This window comes from Octopus sinensis, linkage group LG19 (genome assembly GCF_006345805.1).
Source record: "Octopus sinensis linkage group LG19, ASM634580v1, whole genome shotgun sequence".
Taxonomy (NCBI): Eukaryota; Metazoa; Mollusca; class Cephalopoda; order Octopoda; family Octopodidae; genus Octopus; species Octopus sinensis.
The window spans coordinates 39,422,912-39,448,541 of NC_043015.1; the positions used below are offsets into that span (position 1 = coordinate 39,422,912).

The 25,630-nt window shown below is 39.0% G+C and overlaps 1 protein-coding gene across 4 annotated transcripts in view; it reads left to right on the forward strand.

The window, feature by feature from the left end:
* Positions 1-1,854: 1,854 nt before the first annotated feature.
* Positions 1,855-25,630, forward strand: part of LOC115222154 (run domain Beclin-1-interacting and cysteine-rich domain-containing protein-like) — a 66,020-nt gene continuing 42,244 nt past the window's right edge. For 2 of the 4 annotated variants that reach the window (XM_036511401.1, XM_036511400.1), the window contains exons 1-3: positions 13,489-13,685; positions 18,429-18,573; positions 24,205-24,427. In XM_036511401.1, the coding sequence (XP_036367294.1) occupies positions 13,597-13,685; positions 18,429-18,573; positions 24,205-24,427 (457 nt within the window). In that variant the 5' untranslated portion in view covers positions 13,489-13,596. Of the gene's footprint in view, positions 1,930-11,403; positions 11,718-13,488; positions 13,686-18,428; positions 18,574-24,204; positions 24,428-25,630 lie in introns of those variants that run through there. The other 2 variants (XM_029792294.2, XM_029792296.2) reach the window with 2 other exon arrangements.

The following is a 25,630-nucleotide window of genomic DNA, read 5'->3' on the forward strand; positions in this document are numbered from 1 at the left end:
TTCATGGTACCTTATCTGTCGCTATAAGAAAACTTCAACTTAATCCGACTGTGCTACTACTGCCTATTGCGTGCTTAGGGTCTGAGCCAACGAGAGCTACAGACACTGGCCCCAGACACTGAATTATATAATGTCATGCCTAAAATTCGAGCCTCACATCTTTATGTTTGTTACTTAGACTCATCATAGTTGTCTCCCTTCCTTCACACAAGAAAAACGAAAGAAGGAAGAGAAGAAACAGGTAGATAGATAGATAGATAGATAGATAGATAGATAGAGAGAGAGAGAGAGAGAGAGAGAGAGAGATAGATAGATAGATAGATAGATAGATAGATAGATAGATAGACAGATAGATAGATAGATAGATAGATAGATAGATAGATAGATAGATAGATAGATAGATAGAGGAAGTAAAAAGATGATGCGAAAGGACAATGATGATGATGATGATTATGACGATGACGACGACGACGATGACGACGACGACGACGATGATGATGATGATAATGAAAAGTGAAAGAAGAAAGAAAGAAAGAGTGACTGAAAAAAAAAAGAATGCGTAAAACGAAAGAGGAGAACGAAAAGAAAGAGGAAGAAAAAAAAGAAAAATAAAGAGTTGTTTGTTGTTCTGTAAAACGAGGAAGTATTTCAAAAAAGTCCTCGAGAAAAAAATGAAAGACTAAAATGATAATAAAAAGAGAGCTGAAGGGAAATAACTCAAATGAACCAATGGCTTGAACTTAGATAAATTAGCGTATTTTATAAAAAGATTAATTATGTTGTGGATTGAATGAAATATGTTTTAATCTCGAGCGGAGATATTTCTTGAAATTTCCTGAAATCGTTTCATGGAAGAACCCTTTCTATTAAAGGCACAAGGCCTGGAATTTTGAGGGGGTTGGGTGGGGTTAGTCGATTACGGTGACCTCAGTGCGTAACCTGGTACTTATTTTATCGACCCCCGAAAGGATAAAAGGCAAAGTCGACCTCTGCGGAATTTGAACTCGGAACATAAAGACGGACGAAATGCCGCTAAGCATTTTTCGCCCCGTGTGCTATCGATTCTGCCATCTGGTCGCCTTGTCCAGCTCGCTTGTGCCGGGAGAAAATGGTTGTTGGTGTTTAACCGGAGGTTAACCCGTCATCGAGTATAGGCCTGTCGAGTCGTGATTCTCTCGCCTTTATCCACGACAGTCAATCTCGGATTTCATTATCCTATCTTATAAATCTTTATTTCAAGGCGGCATAACATGATCGTCACCCGATGCGTCATGGCACACTATGTCACGCGATTTCGTCATTTGCGTCGCGAAAATTATAAATCTATTTTTTTTTAATGTGACAAAACCAACACAAATTCAAAATTTAGTCCTGTTTCCTGTTAATTATTTATTGATTGAAGAAATAATAATTTTCTCTAATTTAAGTACTATTGTATTTTGGGATTAAAATATATAAATACTTTTTTCAATATATCTTTTAGGCATAAAGTTCTCCAGAAAACCCTATATTTATCTCTCGTTTATCATGGAAGAGAAGTTTGCAAAACATTTCTGGAGGACGCGTTTTATGGGATATGCAGCTGCTATTTCTAGCAGGTCGATGACCGCGTAAAGGCACCTTGGCTTGGCAAAGAGGGGAGGATATGTTAGAGTTTCAATTTCATTGCTATGGTAACAGTGAATGACATTTCCCAAAGTGGAGAAAGAGTAAGAGAGAGAGAGAGAGAGAGAGGAGGAGGAGGAGGAGGAAGAGAGAGGTTGGGGAAAAGGCAGAGTGGTGGTGGTGGAAGGGGTGCAGTGCTAATAAAGGAGAGAGAGAAACCTCCTCCGCCGCGGTCGCCTCTGTTGTCACGACTAGATTCACAGTTATCTCCCTTGCTACAGGAAGCCTAAACAAACCCAAAATGGAGGAAGATGTGTCCCAGTGGTGAGTAATGTTTCGTATCTCTTCGGTAAAACCACAATAGAACCATAATTCTTGACATTTCGAACCTTCTTTCGCTACTTCCACTCCACCCTGGCCGCTCGAAGAAATCGCCAACCGTCTTTTTCAGCCCCCATATTGCCTACAACGACCACGTCAGCTGTTCCAAGCCGTCTCCTCTCTCAAAGACACATCACATGTTCCTCTCGGATTTCTCACCCTAATTAACCAGCTTTAATTCCATAATAGACACCTTGCGAACCGTCATTACCCCAGAATTATCCTTCGGGAGAAGGAAATGTATATTTCTTTCCTTAAGCTAATATTAATTTATTTCTTCTCTTTATTTGTTTTACACATTTTAAACTTCTTTGACATTTTCCACCGTTTCTCCCCCTCTCGATGTCTCTTTCTCTTCCCCCCCCTTTTTTTCTCTCGGAGACACTAATATATTTATGTATGTATACGTATATAATGTATGTATATATATATATATATATATATATATACACGTATATATGTATGTATGTATACATGTATAATGCTGGGAGTTACCAATCTTTAGGTGTTTTGATTCCTCTTTTACCAAACATCTGTGTGCCACAATCGACGAGGTGTATATATATATATAAAAGAAAAAAAAAACAAACATTGTGACTAATTCTACAGTCTTATGTCATCGAACGGTTATAAATATCGATACGTGAAATCCTAATGATTAGTCACAGACTTGAAATCGCTTATGACATAACATCATTTTTGTCACATGTCTTTTAGTTGATGTTACTTGTTAATATAATAAGTGTTAGGTTGTTCTCAGCCACGGAAATTGAGTCAGATCTACTCCAAAAGAGCTCCATCTGGATTTCCCCGGGGCGGGTCCTTTTTCCTTCCTTACCACTTGATGAACTGAAAACTTCAGTCATGTATAAAGTGCAGGAAATAAAAAGAAAAAAGAAAAAAAATTTCCCCCACACCCAAATTTAAACGAACACTCCACCAAGCGTGACGAATGTAAGAAGAACTGTTGTAAGTGAAGTCTGTCGTCGTGGTTTAGTGTAACTCCACACCGGTTATCAACCTTCAACCACTTGCGAGTTGGCTGAATGTAAACTAGGCTTCGTAACTTTCACACTTGTTTAACAACGAACCTTTCTCAATGTAATAATGTACTTTAATGTCACGATCTTTCGTCGTTTGGTGATAAGACAGCGAAGGAGGCTCCCCCCGATACCTTGGTGGTACTACTAGCGAACAGTGGTCCCGGTGCGCGCACTCGCGCATCCGCGCTAATTAGTCGTAGGTAGTCGATCCTACAACGATTTGCGCGTATGTTTGTATTTCAAGGCTGAATACATATACTCTCTTTTACTCTTTTACTTGTTTCAGTCATTTGACTGCGGCCATGCTGGAGCACCGCCTTCAGTCGAGCAAATCGACCCCGGGACTTATTCTTTGTAAGCCCAGTACTTATTCTATCGATCTCTTTTTGCCGAACCGCTAAGTGACGGGGACGCAAGAAAATTAAATAATATTTTTCGAACAAAGTAAATAAAACGCAAAGTAAATAATTTTTTAATCCAAGTAAATAAATTATTTTTATAAACAAACAAGGGTTAGGGTTTAAAAGTCGTAGGATCGACTACTTACGACTAGCCAGCGCGAGTGCACGCACCGGGACCACTGTAGTAGTACGCTAGTAGTACCGATACCTTTCGACTACTAGAAAAAACAAAATAAAAAAAAAAAACTAAATATTTCTCAAATTCCACCCTATTTAACATTTGACGGTATTGTCGTGGCTGAAATGTTTTCGGTCATAAGTTTTCTCGAACGGGGCAGACGTGTAACCGTTTAACTTCTACTACAGAATTACAGAAGTGATGTTCTTGAAAGAGAGAGAGAGCCATGAATGACACAGCATCCCTTCTGTTCCCCATCTTATAATTTTGCTGTTTTGCGAATATCTTAAACGAAAATAACTCACATTCGCACTTAAATTGCCGTCTGTGTTTAAAAGTTTAAATGTTGACAAGCTGACATTTCGTTTTCTCAGACTCCATCTCCTCCCTTGTATAAACACTTCTTTATTATTTCTGTAATAATTAAGTCTTTAATTAAAGAAAAACCTGCTGGAGATGGATCTTTAAAAACTCATAATTTAATATTTGGCAATTAATCTTGTAAAAAAAATACTTAAAACGATGGCCTTCATCTCTTAATTGCTTTCATTTAATTTTCTCTCTATTTGTAACTAAATAGAAAATAAATCTCTGTTGGAGTTAGTAGTTTTAATCCCTAGTCTTCCCTGGTTGAGTAGGCCTTGGATCAGAAGCGTTCCAGCCATGGCCACCCTGTATTTTTGTTTATCAGAGACTACATTATCCTCTGAGTCCCTTTTTGTAAAGAGTGTATTTGAGCTGATTTTGTTGCTGTCTTTAACTCTGGAGAATTGATGTATCTGGTGTGTATATAACTTATTATATTTGACTGTTATTCTACACCCGTGGTTTTCAACCAGGGTTCCGTCAGTACAGTCCAGGGGTTCCGCAAGAAGTTACAAAACTGCTAAAATCGACAGTAATTTTTAATTCTCCTGTGCAGATATGTGTGCATAAGACTATTAAATTATTGCACAGGGGTTCCTCGAGCCAGTGGAATGTTTCTTTGGGGTTCCGCTCCAGCAAAAAGTTTGAAAAGCTCTGTTCTACACCCTCTGAAATATATGTTCAGCCTTTATTTACACATAAAAATATCCCTTTTATTGTAATCCTCTGCTTTATTTAATGCTGACCTTTCGGGGGTGTTTTTCTCAAAGAAAACCGAATTCTCTTTTTGGTCCCAGATATTTTACTCTTTACTCTTTTACTTGTTTCAGTCATTTGACTGCGGCCATGCTGGAGCACCGCCTTTAGTCGACCAAATCGACCCCAGGACTTATTCTTTGTAAGCCCAGTACTTATTCTATCGGTCTCTTTTGCCAAACCGCTAAGTAACGGGAATGTAAACACACCAGCATCGGTTGTCAAGCAATGCTAGGGGGACAAACACACACACACACACATATATATATATATATATATATATATATACAAAGCAATAAGGGTTTAGCAACGAGTTGCCTTACCACATACCGAATTTAGAAATAGCAGTCAAAGGGTTATAGCTATTTCTTCTACTAAAAAGGGAGATCTATTTCTTCTACTAGTAGAAGAAATAGCTATAACCCTTTGACTGCTATTTCTAAATTCGGTATGTGGTAAGGCAACTCGTTGCTAAACCCTTATTGCTTAGTATTACTTAAATTTTCCTCGAATGAGGCTTTTACATGCCGAAGACTACTTGGTGTAATTGATAATTTTTCCAAATTAATTAATTTCACCCTTCATTATATATATATACATATATACGACAGGCTTCTTTCAGTTTCCGTCTACCAAATCCACTCACAAGGCATTGGTTGGCCCGGGGCTATAGCAGAAGATACTTGCCCAAGATGCTACGCAGTGGGACTGAACCTGGAACTATGTGGTTAGTTAGCAAGCTACTTACCACACTCCAGAATTATTTTTACAAAAATTGTTGTGGTTTAGCAAATGTTCCCAGCTGCAGTCCTTGTTTAACCCATTTCAGCTTGTGGAAACTCAAATTAAACTGACGACAATGAAATAAGGGGATTGATTCTGTCTGGAAGTAACACTCATTAAAAACAAACCCAAAAAACCCAAAAAAAAAATTCCTGGGATACAAAATGTTAGTGGTGATATTTGAGAACTGTTTGTTAGATCAGCATTTCTCACAGACGGTGTGAGGGGTGGGGGGGAAGCAGGAATAGACAAATTGCCATACTTAACGAAATTAAAATGGTTTTAAACTTTATAAATATGCCGAATATCATGGAGGAGTTGAAGAATTATTGAGAAACAAACTGTAATTTGTCATTAATAGAGGGGGTGGGGGGAGATAGGGTGTGTGTGTGTGTGTGTGTCTGCGATATTTGTCAGTTTGAGAAGCGCTGTGGGAGGTTGCATCATCTTACAATTGAAGAACATGGAATTTTTGAATTTGTTTGCAATATTTTAAATGTATTAGGAGTGCCGTGCCACATAAAAAGCAACCGTGTTGGTGCCATATAAAAAGCAACCGTGTTGGTGCCATATAAAAAGCATCCATGTTGGTGCCACATAAAAAGCACTCGTGCTGGTGCCACATAGAAAGCACTCGTGTCGGTGCGACATAAAAAGCACTCATGCCGGTGCCACATAAAAGCACCCATGTTGGTGCCACGTAGAAGGCACATGTGCTAGTATAGAACACCCACACTGGTGCCACATAAGAGGCACTGGTGCTGGCATCATATATAAAGTACTACTGCTGGTGCCATGTATAAAGTTTTGGTTCCACATAAAAAGCACCCAGTACAATCTGAAGTGGTTGGCATTAGGAAGGGCATCCAGCTTTCAGAAACCATTCCAAAATAGACACAATTAAAGCCTGGTGCAGCTCTCTGCTGGCCAGCTCCTGTTAAGCCATCCAACATGCAAAATGGACAGCATGGAAAATGGACATTAAATGATGATGATAGGCAGTGAGCAATGAAATTGATTGCAATTAAAATTATTTTACTGAGTACTGGGGTGGATTTGCTTGACCAAATGAGAGATTAAATGCGAAGACAACTGGTATGACATGTCTGTTAGAAAACGTTCATTTAAACCTTCTTTCCAGATGCTGAATGCTGTCCCTCCTCTCCATGTTCTCTCCCACCTCCCTTTTCACTTCCCTGGAGTTAGCATTGTCAATGTAGGAATATTGAAAGGTAGGCCTGGTGTGATTGTTGAGATGCTTGAATAGAGGTGAGTGTTGTATTCAAGAAGTAAAGTGGAGGGGAGCTTCAGCCAGGTTCCTTACAGGCAAAAAAACATGCATAAAATCTTTTGGGAAGGTAACAGTGTTGGGGTAAGTGGAGTGGGTATACTTCTAGCAGAGAAATAGGTTAAGATGATTAAGGTAGTCAGTGTGCAGTAGGACACTTACGCTTAGACAAGTTTTGCATAGTAATGCAGCAACAATTATCTCTGCCTATGCCCTCCATCTGGGTCTACCATATGAACAAAAGCAGGTTTCCTCAAAGACAAATGACTGTGACCTTATCTTCGTAGTTAGTGATTTCAGTGGACTTGTTGGGTAGCACCTGGGTGTCTTCTGCAATGTACATTGGATGGGGGCCATGGAATTGATTCTTGAAATGAAGAAGGAACAAGGCTAAGGGAGATCTGTGATGCAAATAACCTAATGATCTGCAACACCAACTGCAAGAAGCTAGCCAGTCACCTGATGACCTATCAGTCTGGAAGCTATTCAAGCTAGATTGACTACATTCTCACCAGAAGGTGAGCTGCATCATCATCATTGTTCAACCGTGGTCAAGACAATGGAATTTACTATGTTACGCCAGACTTCACGGTCCATCATGGCATTACGGAGGTCCTGTTGCTGGATGCCTGTATCCCTGGAGATTACATCAGGGTAGGAGAGTGTGCGCCCTCTGGTATTGCGAGTAGATGGCTTCCAGAGGAGAAGAGTAGAAATTACTTCTTTTTCAGCTCTACAACAATGTCCAGCATATATATATATGTAAGTATATATATATGCATATATATATATATATATATCATCATTGTTCGACCGTGGTCGAGACAATGGAATTTACTATGTTACGCCAGACTTCACGGTCCATCATAGCATTACGGAGGTCCTGTTGCTGGATGCCTGTATCCCTGGAGATTACATCAGGGTAGGAGAGTGTGTGCCCTCTGGTATCGCGAGCAGATGGCTTCCAGAGGAGAAGAGAAGAAATTATCTCGTTTTCAGCTCTACAACAATGTCCAGCAAACTGGACTCTGCTACCTTTCACAAGAGATGACACAGGTGGTAGTTTCCCATATACTTGCATTTTGGTTGGATGACGCTTCCACTAGAGATTTTGAGCTCTCATAAGGAGGCGAGTGTAAGTTCCATCTAACCACCTCTCAAGCTTCTTTGATAACGTCCAGGTTTCTGAGCCATATAGTAGAATTGGTTCGACTGTGGCTTTGAAGATTCTAAGTTTGAAATCTCTACTTAGATTTGATGACCAGATCTTATGCATATCATTACAGGCTGACCAGGCCATAAATGCAAAGACCTTTCCTGATGAAGAATGTGTCCCTCAGCATAGCTTAGTCATTGGCGACTTCAGACTAGAAGGATTCCAAGAAGCAATCCTGCATGGAAAAGGATTTAGAAGCTTAAGGATCCTCTGAATAGTCAGAGATTTAGAGATGCCCTAATTGAGACATTTAAGGAAAATTTCTTTTTTTTTTTTTGAAAATCTCTCACTGGACAGTGAAACCAGTAAAAATAATTCTCTGGTCAGTGGCGATAATTAGAGAAATCAAGTTGTCCTGATTGTTGTTTTTATTGTTTAAGCTGACCATGAACTTCTTTCTATATTCTGCTATAGTCACAACTTAAGGAGTGGCTGTGTGGTAAGAAGCTTGCTTCCCAACCACATGGTTCCGGGTTCAGTCCCACTGCTTGGCACCTTGGGCAAGTGTCTTCTTCTATAGCCTCGGCCCGACCAAAGCCTTGTGAGTGGATTTGGTAGATAGGAGCGGAAAGAAGCTCATCATATATATATGTATGTATATTTGTGTGTGTGTGTGTGTATTTATGTATCTGTGTTTGTCTCCCCACCATCGCTTGGCAACCGATGTTGGTGTGTTTACGTCCCCATCACTTAGCAGTTCGGAAAAATAAGTCCTGGGGTCGATTTGTTCGATGAAAGTTAGTGCTCCAGCATGGCCACAGTCAAATGACTGAAACAAGTAAAAGAATAAAAGAAAAGGTGTGTGTGTGTGTTCACATGCATGTATGTATACATTATCCATGCACACATGCATGTATATACAAGGAAAGTTTAACACAAAGAGAGAGAGGCCAGCCTTCTGCTCTGCAAGTATATGTTGCTATTTTGTGCTGCCATCTCAATTGTTCAGCTCCTCAACAAGTGTGTTGAGTGTTTGGATATTTCATTTATTTGCCACTCAATTCTCTCTGGTTGCAACTGTAACAGGATCCCGTAGGCGTGCTGCTTGCTGTGGACTGTTATTCAATCCATGGAAATATTTGCCTTCGTCATTATCATCATCATCGTTTAACTTCTGCCTTTCATACTAGCATGGGTGGGACAGTTTGATAAGAGCTGGCCAGGCAGAAGCCTGAGCCAGACTTCTGCGACTGTTTTGGCAGGATTTTTACAGCTGGATGCCCTTCCTAACACCAACCACTTTACAGTGCTTTTTATGTGGCACAAGTGCAGGTGAGGTCAGTTTTGGCAAAGTTTTTACAGCTGGATGCCCTTCCAAACACTAACCACTCAGCAGAGTGGACTTAGTGCTTTTTATGTGGCACAAAGATAGGTGAGATGAGTTTTGGCAAGGTTTTTACAGCTGGATGCCCTTCCAAACACCAACCACTTTACAGTGAGGACTGGATGGTTTTTAAGTGGTACCTGCATTGACAGGGTCACCAAGTACATGCAAGACAGAAAAAAGAGACAAAAATTTTCAAGAGGGAAGGGGGTATTGGAGGAGGTGATCTTGTGTTGGATGATGAAAAGTTATAGGGAGACAGAGAGACCGAAACAGGTGTCTTGCTGTAGAGGAAGTACAAGGTTACCTGGCTGGGGAAGAGAGAGAGAGAGAGAGAGAGAGAGATCAGGAATGAAGACAGAAACAGATGTGCTACCACAAAGGAAAAACATGCTTACCCAACCTGAAGAAAGTGCAGGAGAAGGTGAGAGAGAGTGGGTATCAGCTAAAATGCTTTTCAGTTCAACATTCAGCAAAGGTGTTTTGAAAAGCTTAAATAAAAACATGAAAAACATTCGAGTGAGGTCGTTGCCAGTGGCTCCTGTGCAGGTGGCACATAAAAGCACCCACTACACTCTCGGAATGGTTGGCGTTAGGAATGGCATCCAGCTGTAGAAACTCTGCCAGATCAGATTGGAGCCTGGTGCAGCCATCTGGTTCGCCAGTCCACAGTCAAATCGTCCAACCCATGCTAGCATGGAAAGCGGATGTTAAACGATGATGATGATAATATTTTGGTCGATTGGTGTGGTGGGGAGAGTGTTGCCTAGAGCTTGTTTAGACTTTCATTGACTTTGCTGGTCAGTGAGTATGGTTTTTGTGTTGGTGCATTGAGGTTGTGGGCAGAACAGAAACAGTTTTGCCAATAAAGGGTTCGAAAGTTGCAGAGCAAGGCAGTAGTTAAGATGTAGAGGTGGTGCCATTCAGATTAGTAGAGGAAAAGTGAAAGATCTCAGTAGGAGCAGAGAGTGAACCCAGTCCTATATTGGTCTCACATTTTGGCACAAGGCCAGCAATTTGGGGGTAGGGTTGAAACCAATTACATCGACCAGAGTGTTCAACTGGTACTTATTTTATTGACCCTAAAAAGATGAAAGCAGTCGACCATGGCAGAATTTGAACTCAGAATGTAAAGGCGGACAAAAACACACGATCTAGTATTGGATCAGTGTGTGAAGGACAACTTTTTCCTGTGTGTTGGGCAGCATTGGCACACTTAATGGAGAATCAGTTGTGATTTCAAATCGTGCAGCAGCTGTTGTTACCGTTAGTGTGGGTGGCCATATCTGGCTATAAGACACTAATCTGTCACTTTATTTTCGTGTCCAGCTGTGCCTCTCTGCCTCCCTACTGCCATACTTTTTCGTATCTCATTAATTAGGTTAAGTGATGGTTGTAATTATATCTTAGTCTCTAATTTTAGTCTTTTCATTCATCATCATCTACAACAGACACGTGTGAACAATCATCATTATCATCATAGCAACAGTATTTGTTTTCTAAATTTAATGTGAGTGTTGTACAGTGTTTCAGTTTTCTAACCCTTCCATCCTGACCCACCACACATCAACCGTTTCTCTCTCTCTCTCTCTCTCTCTCTCTCTCTCTCTCTTTCTCTCAAGTCCAATACTCTGTCATTTCACCTCTCATCTCTGACCTTCCTTGCTCTGTTTCTTGCCATCTAAAACACTCAATGATGTCAACATTTCTTTACCCCAAACACATCCTCTGTCCAGCAATCAATGCTAAAGATGTTTCCTAAAACAACATCTCCAAAAACTGCACCAGTGACTCTCAAACGATTTCCGTCATTGCCCTGACGCGATGCGATTTAAACCCCTCATTAATTCAACCACTAAACTGTTATTGTCGTTCACAGCTTTTCCTGTCTTTGCCCTATTCTCTCTCCTATTGGTGTCACTATTATAATTTCTAGTCTTGTTGCTGTGTGCTGTTGAACCAAACTGATATTGCTGTCATTGTTAAAATGCCAACCAAACTCAGCCCTCCCTCCATGTCACACACATCAAAATTAGTAACTGTACGCACTGCTAATTGTTAGTTTCTATTAACAGCGATAATAAAGAGGAAATTTAGGATATCGACATTGTAAACCAATCTACCTCAGTTACATTTTCTGCCTTGGACTAACTCCACTGTTTTTTGATGAAAAGGAATTTATTTCATTTCGCCCGACACAAGTGTGGCTTGCATTTCGTATTAACTGGAGTAACTTCTGTTTCGTATTAACCGCCCCAAATGGGGCCCATGCTTCAATTTGACCAACGCCACTATTGTATATCAGCCTTATTTTAGCTAATCATGTGGCCCCTTGACAATTCCTTCTCAGAATTTCAGGAGTTTATCTTCCTCTCTGTGAGTATTTCACTTCTCATCAGTTATTATTATTATTATTATTATTATTATTATGTCTGGTTTTGTTCCTTGTCTGTAGCGGAAGCAGGAATGGTCAGTCCAGCTTAATCTCACATCTACAACATTCTTTACACACATCTAAATCAACCATCTCCTCCATGTCTTGGCCCCTTTGCTTTGCCTCCTCCAGTATCAACTTGTTCCCTAAATCCACACATATGCATCTCTCTCTCTCCATACATATATATATAAAACAAATTAATAAATAAAATAAAACATATGCATATATACATACATATATGTACGTACCTACTTCTACATGTATATATACATGTATATATGGGTACAGGACACCAAAAAAACGTCGAACACAATGAGAAACGAAAACATAAACACAAAACCAAGGAACGGACATTTTTCTTAAACAACAAAAAAATAGAGTACAGGACATACAACACAAGGAACATTCCCCTTCTTCAGTCGCCTCTGTTTCATCTACTCAGCGTTCTTTAAAAAAAAAATTTAGGGTCCTGTGCCTAGATTAGAAAAGATTATTCTGATTTAGTTAATTTTGTCAAGCTCCCTTTTCAATTTGTAAGACAGAAAATGAAATGTAATAAAATGTTTTAAAAGAAATTTAAAGTGCCTACGTGATAACTGTAAACCTACTTTTGGGCCACCCTGTATATTTGTGTGTGCGTGTTTGTCCCACCACTTGGCACCCGGTGTCGGTGTGTTTATGTCCTCATGACTTAGCAGTTTGGAAACAGACTGGTAGAGTGAGTGCCATGCCTAGAAAGAAGATAATTGGCTAGGGTTGATCTATTTGGCTAAAATTCTTCAAAGCAGTGCTCCAGCATGGCCACAATCTAATGACTGAAACAAGGGAAAGATAAGGATATACATACATACATACGCACACACACACACACACACACACACACATACAAACACACATTAGTGTTTTACAGCTGAATGGTCTCTCTTTCTCTCTTCCCCCTTCTCTTTCTCTCTCTCCTCTCTCCCTTCCCCCTCTCTTTCTCTCTCCCATCTCTTTCTCTTCCCTTTCCCTCTCTCTCTTCCCACCTCTCTTCCCCCTCTCTCTCTTCCCTTATATCTCTCTTCCTCTCTCTTTCCCCTTATCTCTCTCTTCCTCTCTCCCCTCCCTCTCTCTTCCCTTATCTCTTACCCTCTCTTCTCCCCTCTCTTCCCTTCTCCCCTTCTCTCTTCCCTGCCCCCCCCCCCCACAACTGTCCCTTATGTCCCAGGTGTTAGAAACTTCTCCATTCACTCAGATCAGATCATAATCAAACTGTTTGATTTAGAGCAGACTTTAGCAATGACTTTGGCCTGGTCTCAATTAATGTCCACACACACCACATCAGTCAGCCAGCTCTCATCATCATCATCATCACCACCACCACCATCTCAGTCTTGTTTAGTTTTCCTGCAGCCATTTCTTTGACAGAATTCTGGTGCTTTAACCAAGGTTTCTTTTAAAGCAAACAAAATGTCTCTCTCTCTCATCTCCTGCAGGAAGTTTGCTCAACAATTGAATGAAATTTCTTGATAGGAAATCTCGAAAGATAAACTAAATCTCCGGCAAAGCTCAGTTGTAAATTCTGTTTGTGGATGTGGGTAAAGATATATATTATCAACAGAGATAAGGATTACCAACAATTAACGAGTCAGAACCTGTGAGATAGCGAACGGTGGAGGGCAGAATAAATATTGTATTATCACTTTCTTTCATAGTGAACAGGGCAAGGTTCTTCATTCGATTGTGTAATGTCGGTTGACAAAGTTCTGTCTGTGATATCCGCTAATGTCCTGCGTCTCAGGATTAGAAAAATCTTGCTTATAAATGTAACCGTTGATTATGTCAGGAGATTATACCAAAATAAGGGTATTTGCTACTCGTAATGCCTACTGCCAAAAACTAAGGAGTCAATCAGACAGCTTTTATTGGTATGTACCCTCTCTATCTCTCTTTGTAAACTCGATAATTCTTATCCATACCCTCTTGTCTTCTTCTTATTGGTATGTACTCTTTGAGAACTTGGTGATTCCTATAAATGTCCTCTCCTTGTCTTATTTTCTATATATTTCTACCGTTTTGGCCCCTTGGCAGTTTTATTCCTTCAACATTTACCACAGAAAACCAAACAAAAAACAAAACAAAACAACTGTGGGGGGGGGGGGTTGATTCGTTATGTATCTTTCACAGCTAATAATGTTTCGGTTGTTGTTGTTGTTTAACACCAGGTCAGTTCTAACAGAGCAGATAGGCCTTGAGAAAGATTTGCTGCTATTTCCAGCAGGTCGAAAGATCCTCTCTTGAGACTTCTTCATGTGTTTATTATGTTAATTAAGTTAGCCTTTGTTCGTTAACTTGTTTTGTTAATTATCTTGTACTAATTTTTTAAAGCTTTCCACTCTCGTGATCTCTCTGCAAACTTCCGACATCAATGAATTGTCACTTTTGCCTTTTATGGTATGTTGTTGTTGTTGTTTAACCCAAGGTCACTTCTAATCCACCAAACCTATGATTTAAAAACATTCCAGTATGACCATCCTGTCTATTTGTACATCCAGCATTACATTGTCCAGAGTGACTGTGTTTTTTGTTTTTTTGTAAGAGAGTAGGGTGTGATTTGAGGGAGATTTAGCTGCTAATTTTAGCAGGTTGAGAAATTGTATATAGGTTATTCATTGACGTGTTTGTTATGGTTATGTAAACTGACTCAACCTAAAAACATTTCATTACTAAAAAATCACAGCCCTTGATGCCATTAATTTCCCACCAAACCTTCACAATTTCCCACCAAATCTTCATTAATTCCCCACCATATCTTCGTTATTTCGCCCCAAAATCCTCATTATTTCCCCCCCCCACCACCAAATCTTCATTTTTTTTCCCCATCAAACTTCCATGAATTACCCCAAAACCTCTATTTCTTTTTTCATAATTTATTAGAATTATAACTGAATGGAATCCTGGAACCGACTTTGGTCACAATTGACCTTTCTTATTGTTTGGTGTTAGGTTGTTTTCATTCATTAGTAAAAAGTTGGTTAAGTTTCACCATTATTTCAAACTTCACATTTGTTTTATATATATATATATATATATATATATATATATGTGTGTGTGTATGTGTTTATATTCCTATACCACACACCACATACGCCCTTCTCCCACACATGCATGTGTGCACACACATACCTCCACACACAACCTTCCAAACACAACATATGAACATACATGTACATACACTCACTTGCAGACACACATCCCCACATGCATACATGTACACACACACACACACACATATACATCTAAAGAGAAAGTGACAGAGAGAGAAACACACCCATACACATGTGCGCACACAAACATACTCATTCCCACCCCATCTGTGCACATATGCCAACACACACACAGCCTCCCCCCCACCCATTCATGTGTGTGTGTGTGTGTGTGAGAGAGAGAGAGAGAGAGAGAGAGTATGTGTGTGCACATGTGTATGGGTGCATGTGTGTGTCTCTCTCTGTCACTCTCTTTCATCATCATCATCATCATCATCATCGTTTAACATCCGCTTTCCATGCTGGCATGGGTTGGACGGTCTGACTGAGGGCTGGCGAGCCAGAAGGCTGCACCAGGCACCAATCTTTGTGTGTGTACATGTATGCATGTGGAGATGTGTGTGTGTGTGTGGTGTGTGGTAGTGTATGTACATGCATATGCATGTGTGTGTGTTGAGGTATATGTGCGTTCAGGTGTGTGTATGTGTGTGCATGAAAGGGAGAGGGATGAGGTGGGGTATGTCCGGGTGCGTTGGTGTAGCCAAAGGGGTGGGTATTATGTGTGCAGGCATGTGTGTGCACATGAGTGTGGGGGTGGCAGTGCGTATTTGTGTGCATGGGTGTGTATGTGGTATGTATGAACACTACATATATATATATTTGTAAATATAAATACACATGTATATATTTGCATATTTGGATCAAATCATATCCAAAGCAGATACTATTTCGAGCCATGTTCTCTCTATAAAAACAAGAGAATTTTTTAAACTCCAGTCAGAAGCAAGACAGTTGCAGCATAGCTCCACTTTTGAAAACCAGAGAAATCTGTGGAACCAGTTAATCTTTAAAAATTTTTAAATAAAAAATCTAAACAAATCCCAGTGCATTTTCAACTTCTAAAAAAAAAATATATATATATATATATATATTTGCCATGATAGATTGCTAGCCACTAAACCTTTTTTTATTTTCTTTCTCTGCTTATTTCCTCGTGTTCCTTTCTGTTGAAGAGCGTAGGCTCGAAACGTAAAAGACTTTTTCTATTCCTGAGTCACTAAACTAATACATGTGTTTGTTGTTTACACACCCTTCTTCGTCTTTTGTTTTGTTTATTTTTTTTTTTTTGTAAATTCCAACTATATATATAAATACTTAGGATGCTAAAATAAGAATAACAAGAGCACTCAGAGAGTGCAAACCTCTGCCAAGGCATCACCAACTCCCTCTCGACAATTAGCCAGAGATGATTTTTAAAATGAGAATATCTGAAATAAACTCGACTGCTCTCACAAACGAGAATACCAAAGTTGAACATGACCATTCTCAAAAATTAAGACAAAAAACAGAAAAACAATTCAGTACTGGATCGATCCCAAAATCTAATCAGTTTGTGCCAGTCATGTGGCCAAGCATCCTTGAAAGTTTCATCTGAATCCATCCAGTGGTTTTTGAGATATCTTGTCCACGGACAAACAAACACAACTGAAAACAATACCTCTGCCTTCAGTAAGGCTGAGCTGCTAATAATAAAGCTGAAGTGAAGACTGAGTACATAGTGCATGTGGTTATTTGGCAAAAAAGAGAAAAACAAAAAAATGGCCATCCCCAAATAAAACCTTGTTTTTTTAGACATTTTGCTATCTTCTAGAATATTTCTTTTGATATTAGTTTTTGTCTCATTAAAACAATTAGGACTCATTTGAGATCAGCTGTGTACTGTCCTGGCCTTGAACCTTCTTTTTCTTTGTACCTGCAATCAACAGCAGCAGCAGCAGTCGTTGATAAAGCAATTTAATTAATTGCCAATCTCAGATGTAAAATGATTTTTAGAGACTGACTTATTCCCGGGACCCCAATGGCCTTTTGTGTAATTCCAACCCCACCGGCCCCCTGAAGGTTAATAATAATCCTTTTTACTCTAGGCACAAGGCCTGAGATTTTAGGGTTGGGGGTCTAGACGATTGCAGTGACCCCTGTGAGTAACTGGTACTTATTTTATTGACCTCGAAAGGATGAAACACAAAATTAACCTCGGTGGAATTTGAACTCAGAACATAAAGACAGACAAAATGGTGGCACAAACCATTTTGTCCCGTGTGCCTATAATGGTGGCTGCACAACACAATTAAAAAGTTTGCCTTGTGGTGATGAGACCCTACACTTGATCCCGCTACCTGTCATCTTGGGCAAGTGTCTTTCACTACAGATTCAGGTCAACTCATGCCTTATGAGCGAAACCAGTGTGATGGAAACTGTGTAGAATCCTGCTGGGTTGAATGTATCTGTAATTCATGCTGATGGAATATTCAACCATTTATATTATATGAAAATTCAGTGATTACTCCAGTTGATTGAACAACAGATCACTCATGTGTCATGACTGACAGATGTTATACTTTCATCATATTGGTATTACAGTATTTCTCTCGTTAAAAACCAATTTCGGAAGTATGCCACTTGGAAGTCCTTCCAATATATTTTGGCAGAGTTTCAGTGTTTCTCCACCTTTGACATCTACCATTATAGATTAGTAATTACTTACATGTGTAGTCTACTAAAGTATATTATTAGTAAGTACCAATATGTGTATCTGTCACTATTCTCTCTCTTCCTCTCTCTCTCTCTCATAAATCTCCTTCATAGCAAACCCCTGCTTTATCTGGATTTATTTTGCTCTCCAAACCCTTCTGATTTTCTTCAGTAACAACCTCTAACTCTAGATCAATTCGCTTATTTAATAAGGAAAAATCACTCTTCTATTTGATGAGCCTCTTCCCCATACACCTAAAACTGTTGTAATAATGGTTATTCCACCAAAGAGTTTTGTACAAACACAAAGTGCAATAAAGAATTGTAGCAGGATGTTTATACATAATGGTTTAATTAGTTATTCTAAGGTTACCTTACTGCCATGTCTTCTTGTTACGAACACACTGGATCCAGTGTGCAAACCTCTGCCAAGGCAACACCAATGTCCTCTCAACGATTAGTCAGAGATGATTTTTGAAATGAGAATATCTGAAATAAACTCAACTGCTCTCACAAATTAGAATACTAAAAACGAACCTGACCGCTCGCAAAAATTAAGTAAACAAACAGGATAAATAGTCCAGAATCCTTGTCCGGTACCGGATCGATCTAATCAGTTCATACCAGTCACAAGGACAAACATCCCTGAAAGTTTCATCTGAATCCATCGAGTGGTTCTTGAGATATCTGTCTTTACATTCTGAGTTCAAATTCCGCAGAGGTCGACTTTGTCTTACATCCTTTTGGGGTCGATAAATTAAGTACCAGTTGCTCACTGGGGTCAATCTAAAAGGCCTTCCAGTGTTAATCCCTCTCCTATTGTAGGAGGTTCAGTATAGCATCAATTAAATGTTTTGCTATTTTTGGTTTCAGGAATCAACACCATGAGTTACTGATGGGTTTAAAGTCTACAGTGGAAGGTTTACTGGCAACCCCAACCAGTAATGTTTGGAGTACATATGGTGGTTTATCCAGAATCTGTTACCATGTGGAGAAGATACTCAAGTTTCATCTTCTTGTAAGTATTATTTTTAATATATTGTCGGTAGCATACTGCTCTTGTTTATCCTTGTGGCTTTCTAGCCTTAGATCCATTACCAGATCCAAATTATTAATGGAAGGATCAAGGATTCAGTCAGGGACATCCATGATAATGAAATCCATGACTCACGACTCCATGCCATCTGAAACAATCTTCAAATGTTAGCTAAAACTCACTCAGTCATCATCATGATCGTTTAATGTCTGCTTTCCGTGCTAGCACAGATTGGACGGTTCAACTGGGGTCTGGAAAACCAGAAGGCTGCACCAGGCTCCAGTCTGATCTGGCAGTGTTTCTACTGCTGGATGCCCTTCCTAATGCCAACCACTCCGTGAGTGTAGTGGGTGCTTTTACATGCCACCAGCACAGGTGCCAGGGGAGGCTGGCAGCAGCCACGATCAGTTGGTGCTTTTTATGTGCCACCGGCACAGAAGCCAGTCAAGGCAGCGCTGGCATCGGCCACGTTCGGATGGTGCTTTATACATGCCACCGGTACAGGTATCACTACTACAATTTCCATATGTTTATTAATTCCTCTGCAACACCTTGTTTTTCTTTTTGGGGAGGTGGTCACTATCACAATAAAGTTGCCTTTTCTTATTTAAAGAATGATACATTTAATGCTAATAAGGGTCCGATAATGGTAATTTCCTTCCCACAAAGCATTGTTAAGGTCCATATTGTTTCCCCTGAAGCTGCAGATTTATTGTCATTAAAGTTTGCACAAAGATAAACTGTCACATAGAAAATGTTAATTTTTTAATTACTTGAAATATTTGTCATTATTTCTAAGTTTTTACTTTGGTGAAATTTTAGTACAAAGGAAAAAGTCCCACAAGTTGGTACAGACTGTGGTCCTTAGTCATCATACTTCTGTTTGGTGGAATAATTTGACAAATTCTCATTTTCAACACAGAATTGTTGAAGTATTCTATCAGATTTTACTGATCCTTTGATCTTATTGATTATGTTTACTGCAATCTGCAGTGGCTGATACTGATCTGGATTGAGGTGCTTCACAAGATGTTGCTGGGGAATTATGCATTGAATCACAATGGTATTAGGAACCTTTTTTTTTTAATATATGAAACTTTGATATCAACCAACCATGACAGCACCTCCATCATTTGTAAAAGAGATAACAATAGTAATGAGAATATTGTGTGAAGGCACATGGCTCAGTGGTTAGAGCATTGGCCTCACAATCATGAGGTTATGAGTTCAAATCCCAGACCGGGCTCTGTGTTGTGTTCTTGAGCAAAACACTTTATTTCATGTTGCTCCAGTTCACTCACCTGTAGAAATGAGTTGTGATGTCACAGGTGCCGAGCTGTATCGACCTTTGTCTTTCCCTTGGATAACAACATTTGAGCATGGTCATTGCCAGTGGCGCCGGACCAGCTCGCGTACAGGTAGCATGTAAAAAACACCTTTTGAGTGTGGTCATTGCTAGAACCACCTGACTGGCCCTCGAGCCGGTGGCATGTAAAAGCACCCACTACACTCTCAGAGTGGTTGGCATTAGGAAAGGCATCCAGCTGATCAGATTGGAGCCTGGTGCAGCCTTCTGGCTTGCCAGTCCTTGGTCAAACCGTCCAACCCATGCCAGCATGGAAAACAGACATTAAACGATGACGATGATGATGAACTGAACTTTTACATCATTTGCTGTTTTATCGATCCTACTTTTGATAGACACTTTTATTCCTCTCCATTAACAAAACCCCACCCGCCATGGCTACCACCAATGACCTACTCACAGCATATTATGGTTTCTTATTTTTGGCAACCAATGCTGATGTATTGTATAATGGCATCAGACCATTGAAAGCAGATTGGTTCATGTTGGCAAACATCAACATAAATGGGTTTCTTTTCCCAAAACTCTTTTATCTTGCGGTTCATAAAATATTCAAATGGCTTCTTTTTTTTTTTTCCTTATTTTTTTGGTTACTATTGAAGTTTGGTCATGCAGTCTAGTAGTATTCGTAGTGATATTTTATAATATCCACCAATATCCACTTAAATAATATTTGTCAGAAGATAAGGATCAGTCAAATTGAAGGAATTCTGATGACAAACTTCTTGAAATATTGTGGGAAAAATATTTCAATAGTCACCAATTGTACATTTATACAGACCCCTTTTATCACGGTTGTGTATGTTACAACTTAAATTCAAGCAGACACGTCTAAAGAATGAAAAAAAAAAGATGTACCGTTGTGTATACAGTAGTAAGCCACTTGTTTCTCGCACCAATAACATACCAATTCTCATTAGTTGACCCTATTATGACATTCTGCTGTATTGTCCTAACTTGCTGTGATGGATTTTAGTGAATCAGTCTAACATTGGTAATCTCTTATTTGTGTCAAATTGTGCAACCACCAATTGCTCCAGCAAGGCTTGATACCCATTCAGCTCAATGAAAAAGCAAGAATGTGTGTGTGTGGCGGGGAGGCTGGCAAATGTCCATTGCAGCCAATCAAATGCCCACTGGTCGTTGTTTGCACTCAGATCAGTGACCACTGGTCTATAGTGGACTGTCTCCGTTGTGGCTGATTGCTTTCCAGAAGTAATGAGGCTGTCACTGTCTTCAATGTGCTCTGGGGTCATGTCTTTCTACCAATGTTGCTGAAGCTTCCATTCTTACCACTCATGGACAAATTGTGGTCTGTGGAACTTTCAGAACGACATTTCTAATGAAAATTATTTAAAGTTTTTTTTTTTGGAAAGGTGGCTTTCTTGGTGTTGAGCCATGTTTCATGCGGCCCACTTCTTGATAACCCGTGTTTCATGTGGCCCACTTCTTGATGATGAGCCATGTTTCATGCGGCCCACTTCTTGATGACGAGCCATGTTTCATGTGGCCCACTTCTTGATAACCTGTGTTTCATGTGGCCCACTTCTTGATGATGAGCCATATTTCATATGGCCCACTTCTTGATGACAAGAAATTTTTTGATGGCCCACTTCTCGTAAAAGGTTGTTCATGCCTGATCTATACAGTTATTTGACTTACTAGATATAGGAACCAAACCAACCTCAAATCATAACATGCCAGTTTTTAAAAAGAACACAATTTAATCAGTGGTAAATTATACCTAAAACTATACAAGATAGTCATGGTTGGATTGCTTATAACCCTGCTCATCGAGTGATTCACCACCCTTGCTTTGCCTCCTAAGTCTCTGGTGTTGTAATAATGGATTACATTTTTCTAGACACACCATGGCCTGTTTATTCTTCCTGAACTGATGTTTTTACTCCTGTCTCACAACAGAATGACTTAGCAGTTTTTAAAAGCCAAACACCCACCTTTGTTGTTCTGTTGTTATTATTAGTGTTGTTGTTGTCGCTGTTGCCATGGCTGTTGCTATCTGTCAATTAGTGTTTTACACAGATAATGCTGTCTAAATTAACCTTTATACTTTAATTAATTCTAATAATAAAGTGATTCTTGTTATTTCGTTGAAATATTTTCTCGTTGTTAGACACTAAGTGTAATGCTTTATTACAAACCTCATTATTATCACTTGTAATAGATATACTACTACTACTTCTATGACGACTACTACCGTAACATGACTATAGTATTACCTCTGTTATTCTACTATACTACTGTGGAGTATTACTATTATGATAAAGACTGCATTCATGACCTAAAGACTTAAAAAATAATTTTTGTAACTAAACACTTTCAAACTTCAGACACTGGTAGAATGTGTCATATAAAACATCTTTTACTCTTAGCATTTTTGAGAAAAAACTTATATTTACAAAGTTATTTCGTGTTAAAGTTGTCCTATTTCGGTAATTTCAACCAATCAATGACGTGTATTCAGTTGAATAAAATTACTGCCGTTGTTTATCAACAACAACTTCCGGCGGTGTATTTTTCGTTTGTCACTGTTATTTATGACATCATTCATGTGTTTGTACTGGTTTTAAGATGTTAGGGTTTGGGTGTTAGGGTTAGGGTTTTGGGGTTAGAGTTAGAATAGAGGTTTTAGGGTTAGGGTTAGGGTTTCAGGGTTAGGGTTGTCATAAATAACAGTGACAAACGAAATATACACCACTGGAAGTTCTTGTTGACAAACAACGGCAGTAATTTTATTCAGCTGAATAAATGGGTTTCCCAAAGTAAAAGAAGGCGTGGCTGGCGGAGAACAATAACAAAAGATCTTAAAAGCAGAGGGTTAACAAAGGAACACGCAGTCAAGGACGCTTTCAGTGTTAGAAGGTGGAATGATCTTGCTGTTGCTTTAAGTGCCACAAAGCACAAATGAATGAATGAATTTATAGTAGGATGTAGTATATTTACTATGTATAGTACTGCTGCCATACTATAAGTACTACTACATTATGTTAACCTTTTAGCATTTGAACTGGCCATAGCAGGCCCAGATATTCTCTCCGTTTTATGTGCAAACTGACCAAGTCAGGCCTCTCACACCTACCCTACAATGCCATTCTAAAAGAAATGATATGATTGAAATCTCAAAGCTATGGGATAATGCATGATTAGTTTGAGACATTGTGAATAAACAAACATCACATTTGAGGGAGTAAACTGAATGTTAAGGGATCAGTGCTATAATCTGAATGCTAAAGGGTCATACGCTTGTAGTTGGAGAAAAGATAAAAGAGGCACCTGCCCCAAAAGTCAGGGTACCCATGGTTTTTGTGGGGTTTTTCCATGAGTAGCCCTCAATCGTCTCCTCTCTATTAAAGACAACTCTTTTACTTGTTTCAGTCATCTGACTGTGGCCATGCTGGAGCACCGCCTTTAGTCAAGCAAACCGACCCCAGGACCTATTCTTTGTAAGCCTAGTACTTATTCTATCGGTCTCTTTTGCCGAACCGCCAAGTTACGAGGACGTAAACATACCAGCATCGGATGTCAGGTGATCTTGGGGAGAAAAAGACAGACACACATACATATATATATATATATATATATATATATTATATATATATATACATACGACAGGCTTCTTTCAGTTTCTGTCTACCAAATCTACTCATAAGGCTTTGGTCAGCCTGAGGCTATAGTAGAAGACACTTCCCCAAAGTGCCCTGCAGTGGGACTGAACCAGGAACCATGTCGTTGATAAGCAAGCTACTTACCACACAGCCCCTCCTGTTGAACTTTATTTTTCATTATGTTAGCCTTGTTTACATGCTCCTCACAACACACACACACACACACACACACACACATATTCTTTGCTTTGTCCTGTGCTGTCCATAATACCTTTTTTCTTAATGTAAACCCTTGTGGTCAATAAAATAATTACTATTAACCATTTGCACACCAGACGAAATGCTTAGTGGTATTTTGCCCGTAACTATGTTCTGAGTTCAAATTCCGCCAGGATTGACTTTGGGTTGATAAATTAATTACCACTCAAGTACTGGGGTCGATATGATTGACTATCTCCCTCACCTCAAAAAAATTCCAGGCTTTGTGCCTATAGTAGAAAGGATTATTATTATCATTATTATTATTATTTTGGCCTTTTGTCAAAATTTGAAACCACCATTATTATTATTATTATTATTATTATTATTATTATTATTATTGTTGTTGTTATTTCTCCCCAGGATGAATTAGAAAATGCTGACTTCTGGCCATTTATAAAACAGGTGAAATGGCTTGACCCTGTCTTAGGTCCATTCATTGAAGGCATCCAGCGTATGTCCCCTAATCCTGAAGGTCTCTCTAAGGGCCACATATGGTTATGTCAGAGTCTACACCAACACATTACCTCCAGCCAACTGAAGACGTTGCTAAGCAACTCGGAAAACCTATTACAGTTTTATTATTGTAAGTATTTCATAACAACTTTTTAAAATTTTTATTTATTTATTTCTAACTAGCAGTATCGCCCGGCGTTGCTCGGGTTTGTAAGGGAAATAACTATATAAGCATTTTTAGAGAGTTATAGCCAAAAAATAGAAAAAAATGCATTAAAAATGGAAAAAAAATTATGGTAAATTTTTTTTAAATCGGCTACTCATCGTAGACATTTTTAGAGAGTTATTTCCCTTATATAATAGCGAAAAAAATGCATTAAAATGGAAAAAAATGATGGTAAATTTTTTTTAAATCGTAGACTCATCGTAGACGCGCACTAATACCCAGAAGGGCTCGATATGAATCATGACTATAAGATACCCGGTTTTGGTTACACTGCACCGCAAAATGTGGGAGTAGTTAGGAATCTAAATCGTAGGAGACAGACACACAACCTCTCTTTTATATATAAAGAGGTAAAATTTTTTAAATCGTAGACTCATCGTAACACGTGCTAATACCCAGAATGGCTCGATATGAATCACGACTATAAGATACCCGGTTTTGGTTACACTGCACCGCAAAATGTGGGAGTAGTTAGGAATCTAAATCGTAGGAGACACAGCACACAACCTCTCTTTTATATATAAAGATTTTACAATAACCATTTGTGAAATATTTTTTGTTGTACAACTACGATGATAAGTACTTCACAGACTGCTTAAACACTTAGTAACGCGAAACAATTATGGTATTTATTTACTAGGAAATCCTTATGAAATAAGAAGTATTTCACAATAAATATTCTTGTTTTTCATAATAATAATAATAATAACGGTGAAGGGATTTCCCAATAGTTATTTTGGTACTTTACCAAAAACTAATTCTGGTGATAATTATTTTGTTGTTTTATTTTATCAATAATTGCTTTTGTCCTCATCATTATAATTATCGTTGTTTTCACCATTATCATCAAAGTTGTCATCAGTGTCATCACCAAACATTGCTGTCATCATCAATATAATTAATTAGTCATTTCTCGTTCATCTTACTGGGTTTAGTTTTCTGATAAATTCTAAACCTGTTATTACTTTCTATAAATTCCAAAGGCTGCAGATGGCCATGTCTACCTTAGCACTAATTCAGTTTGTCTACAGACCATAACTTTCTGGTCCGGGACTGTTTCTCATATCAACAAGGAGTTACTTTACAATCGAAAGAAAGTAAGTCTTA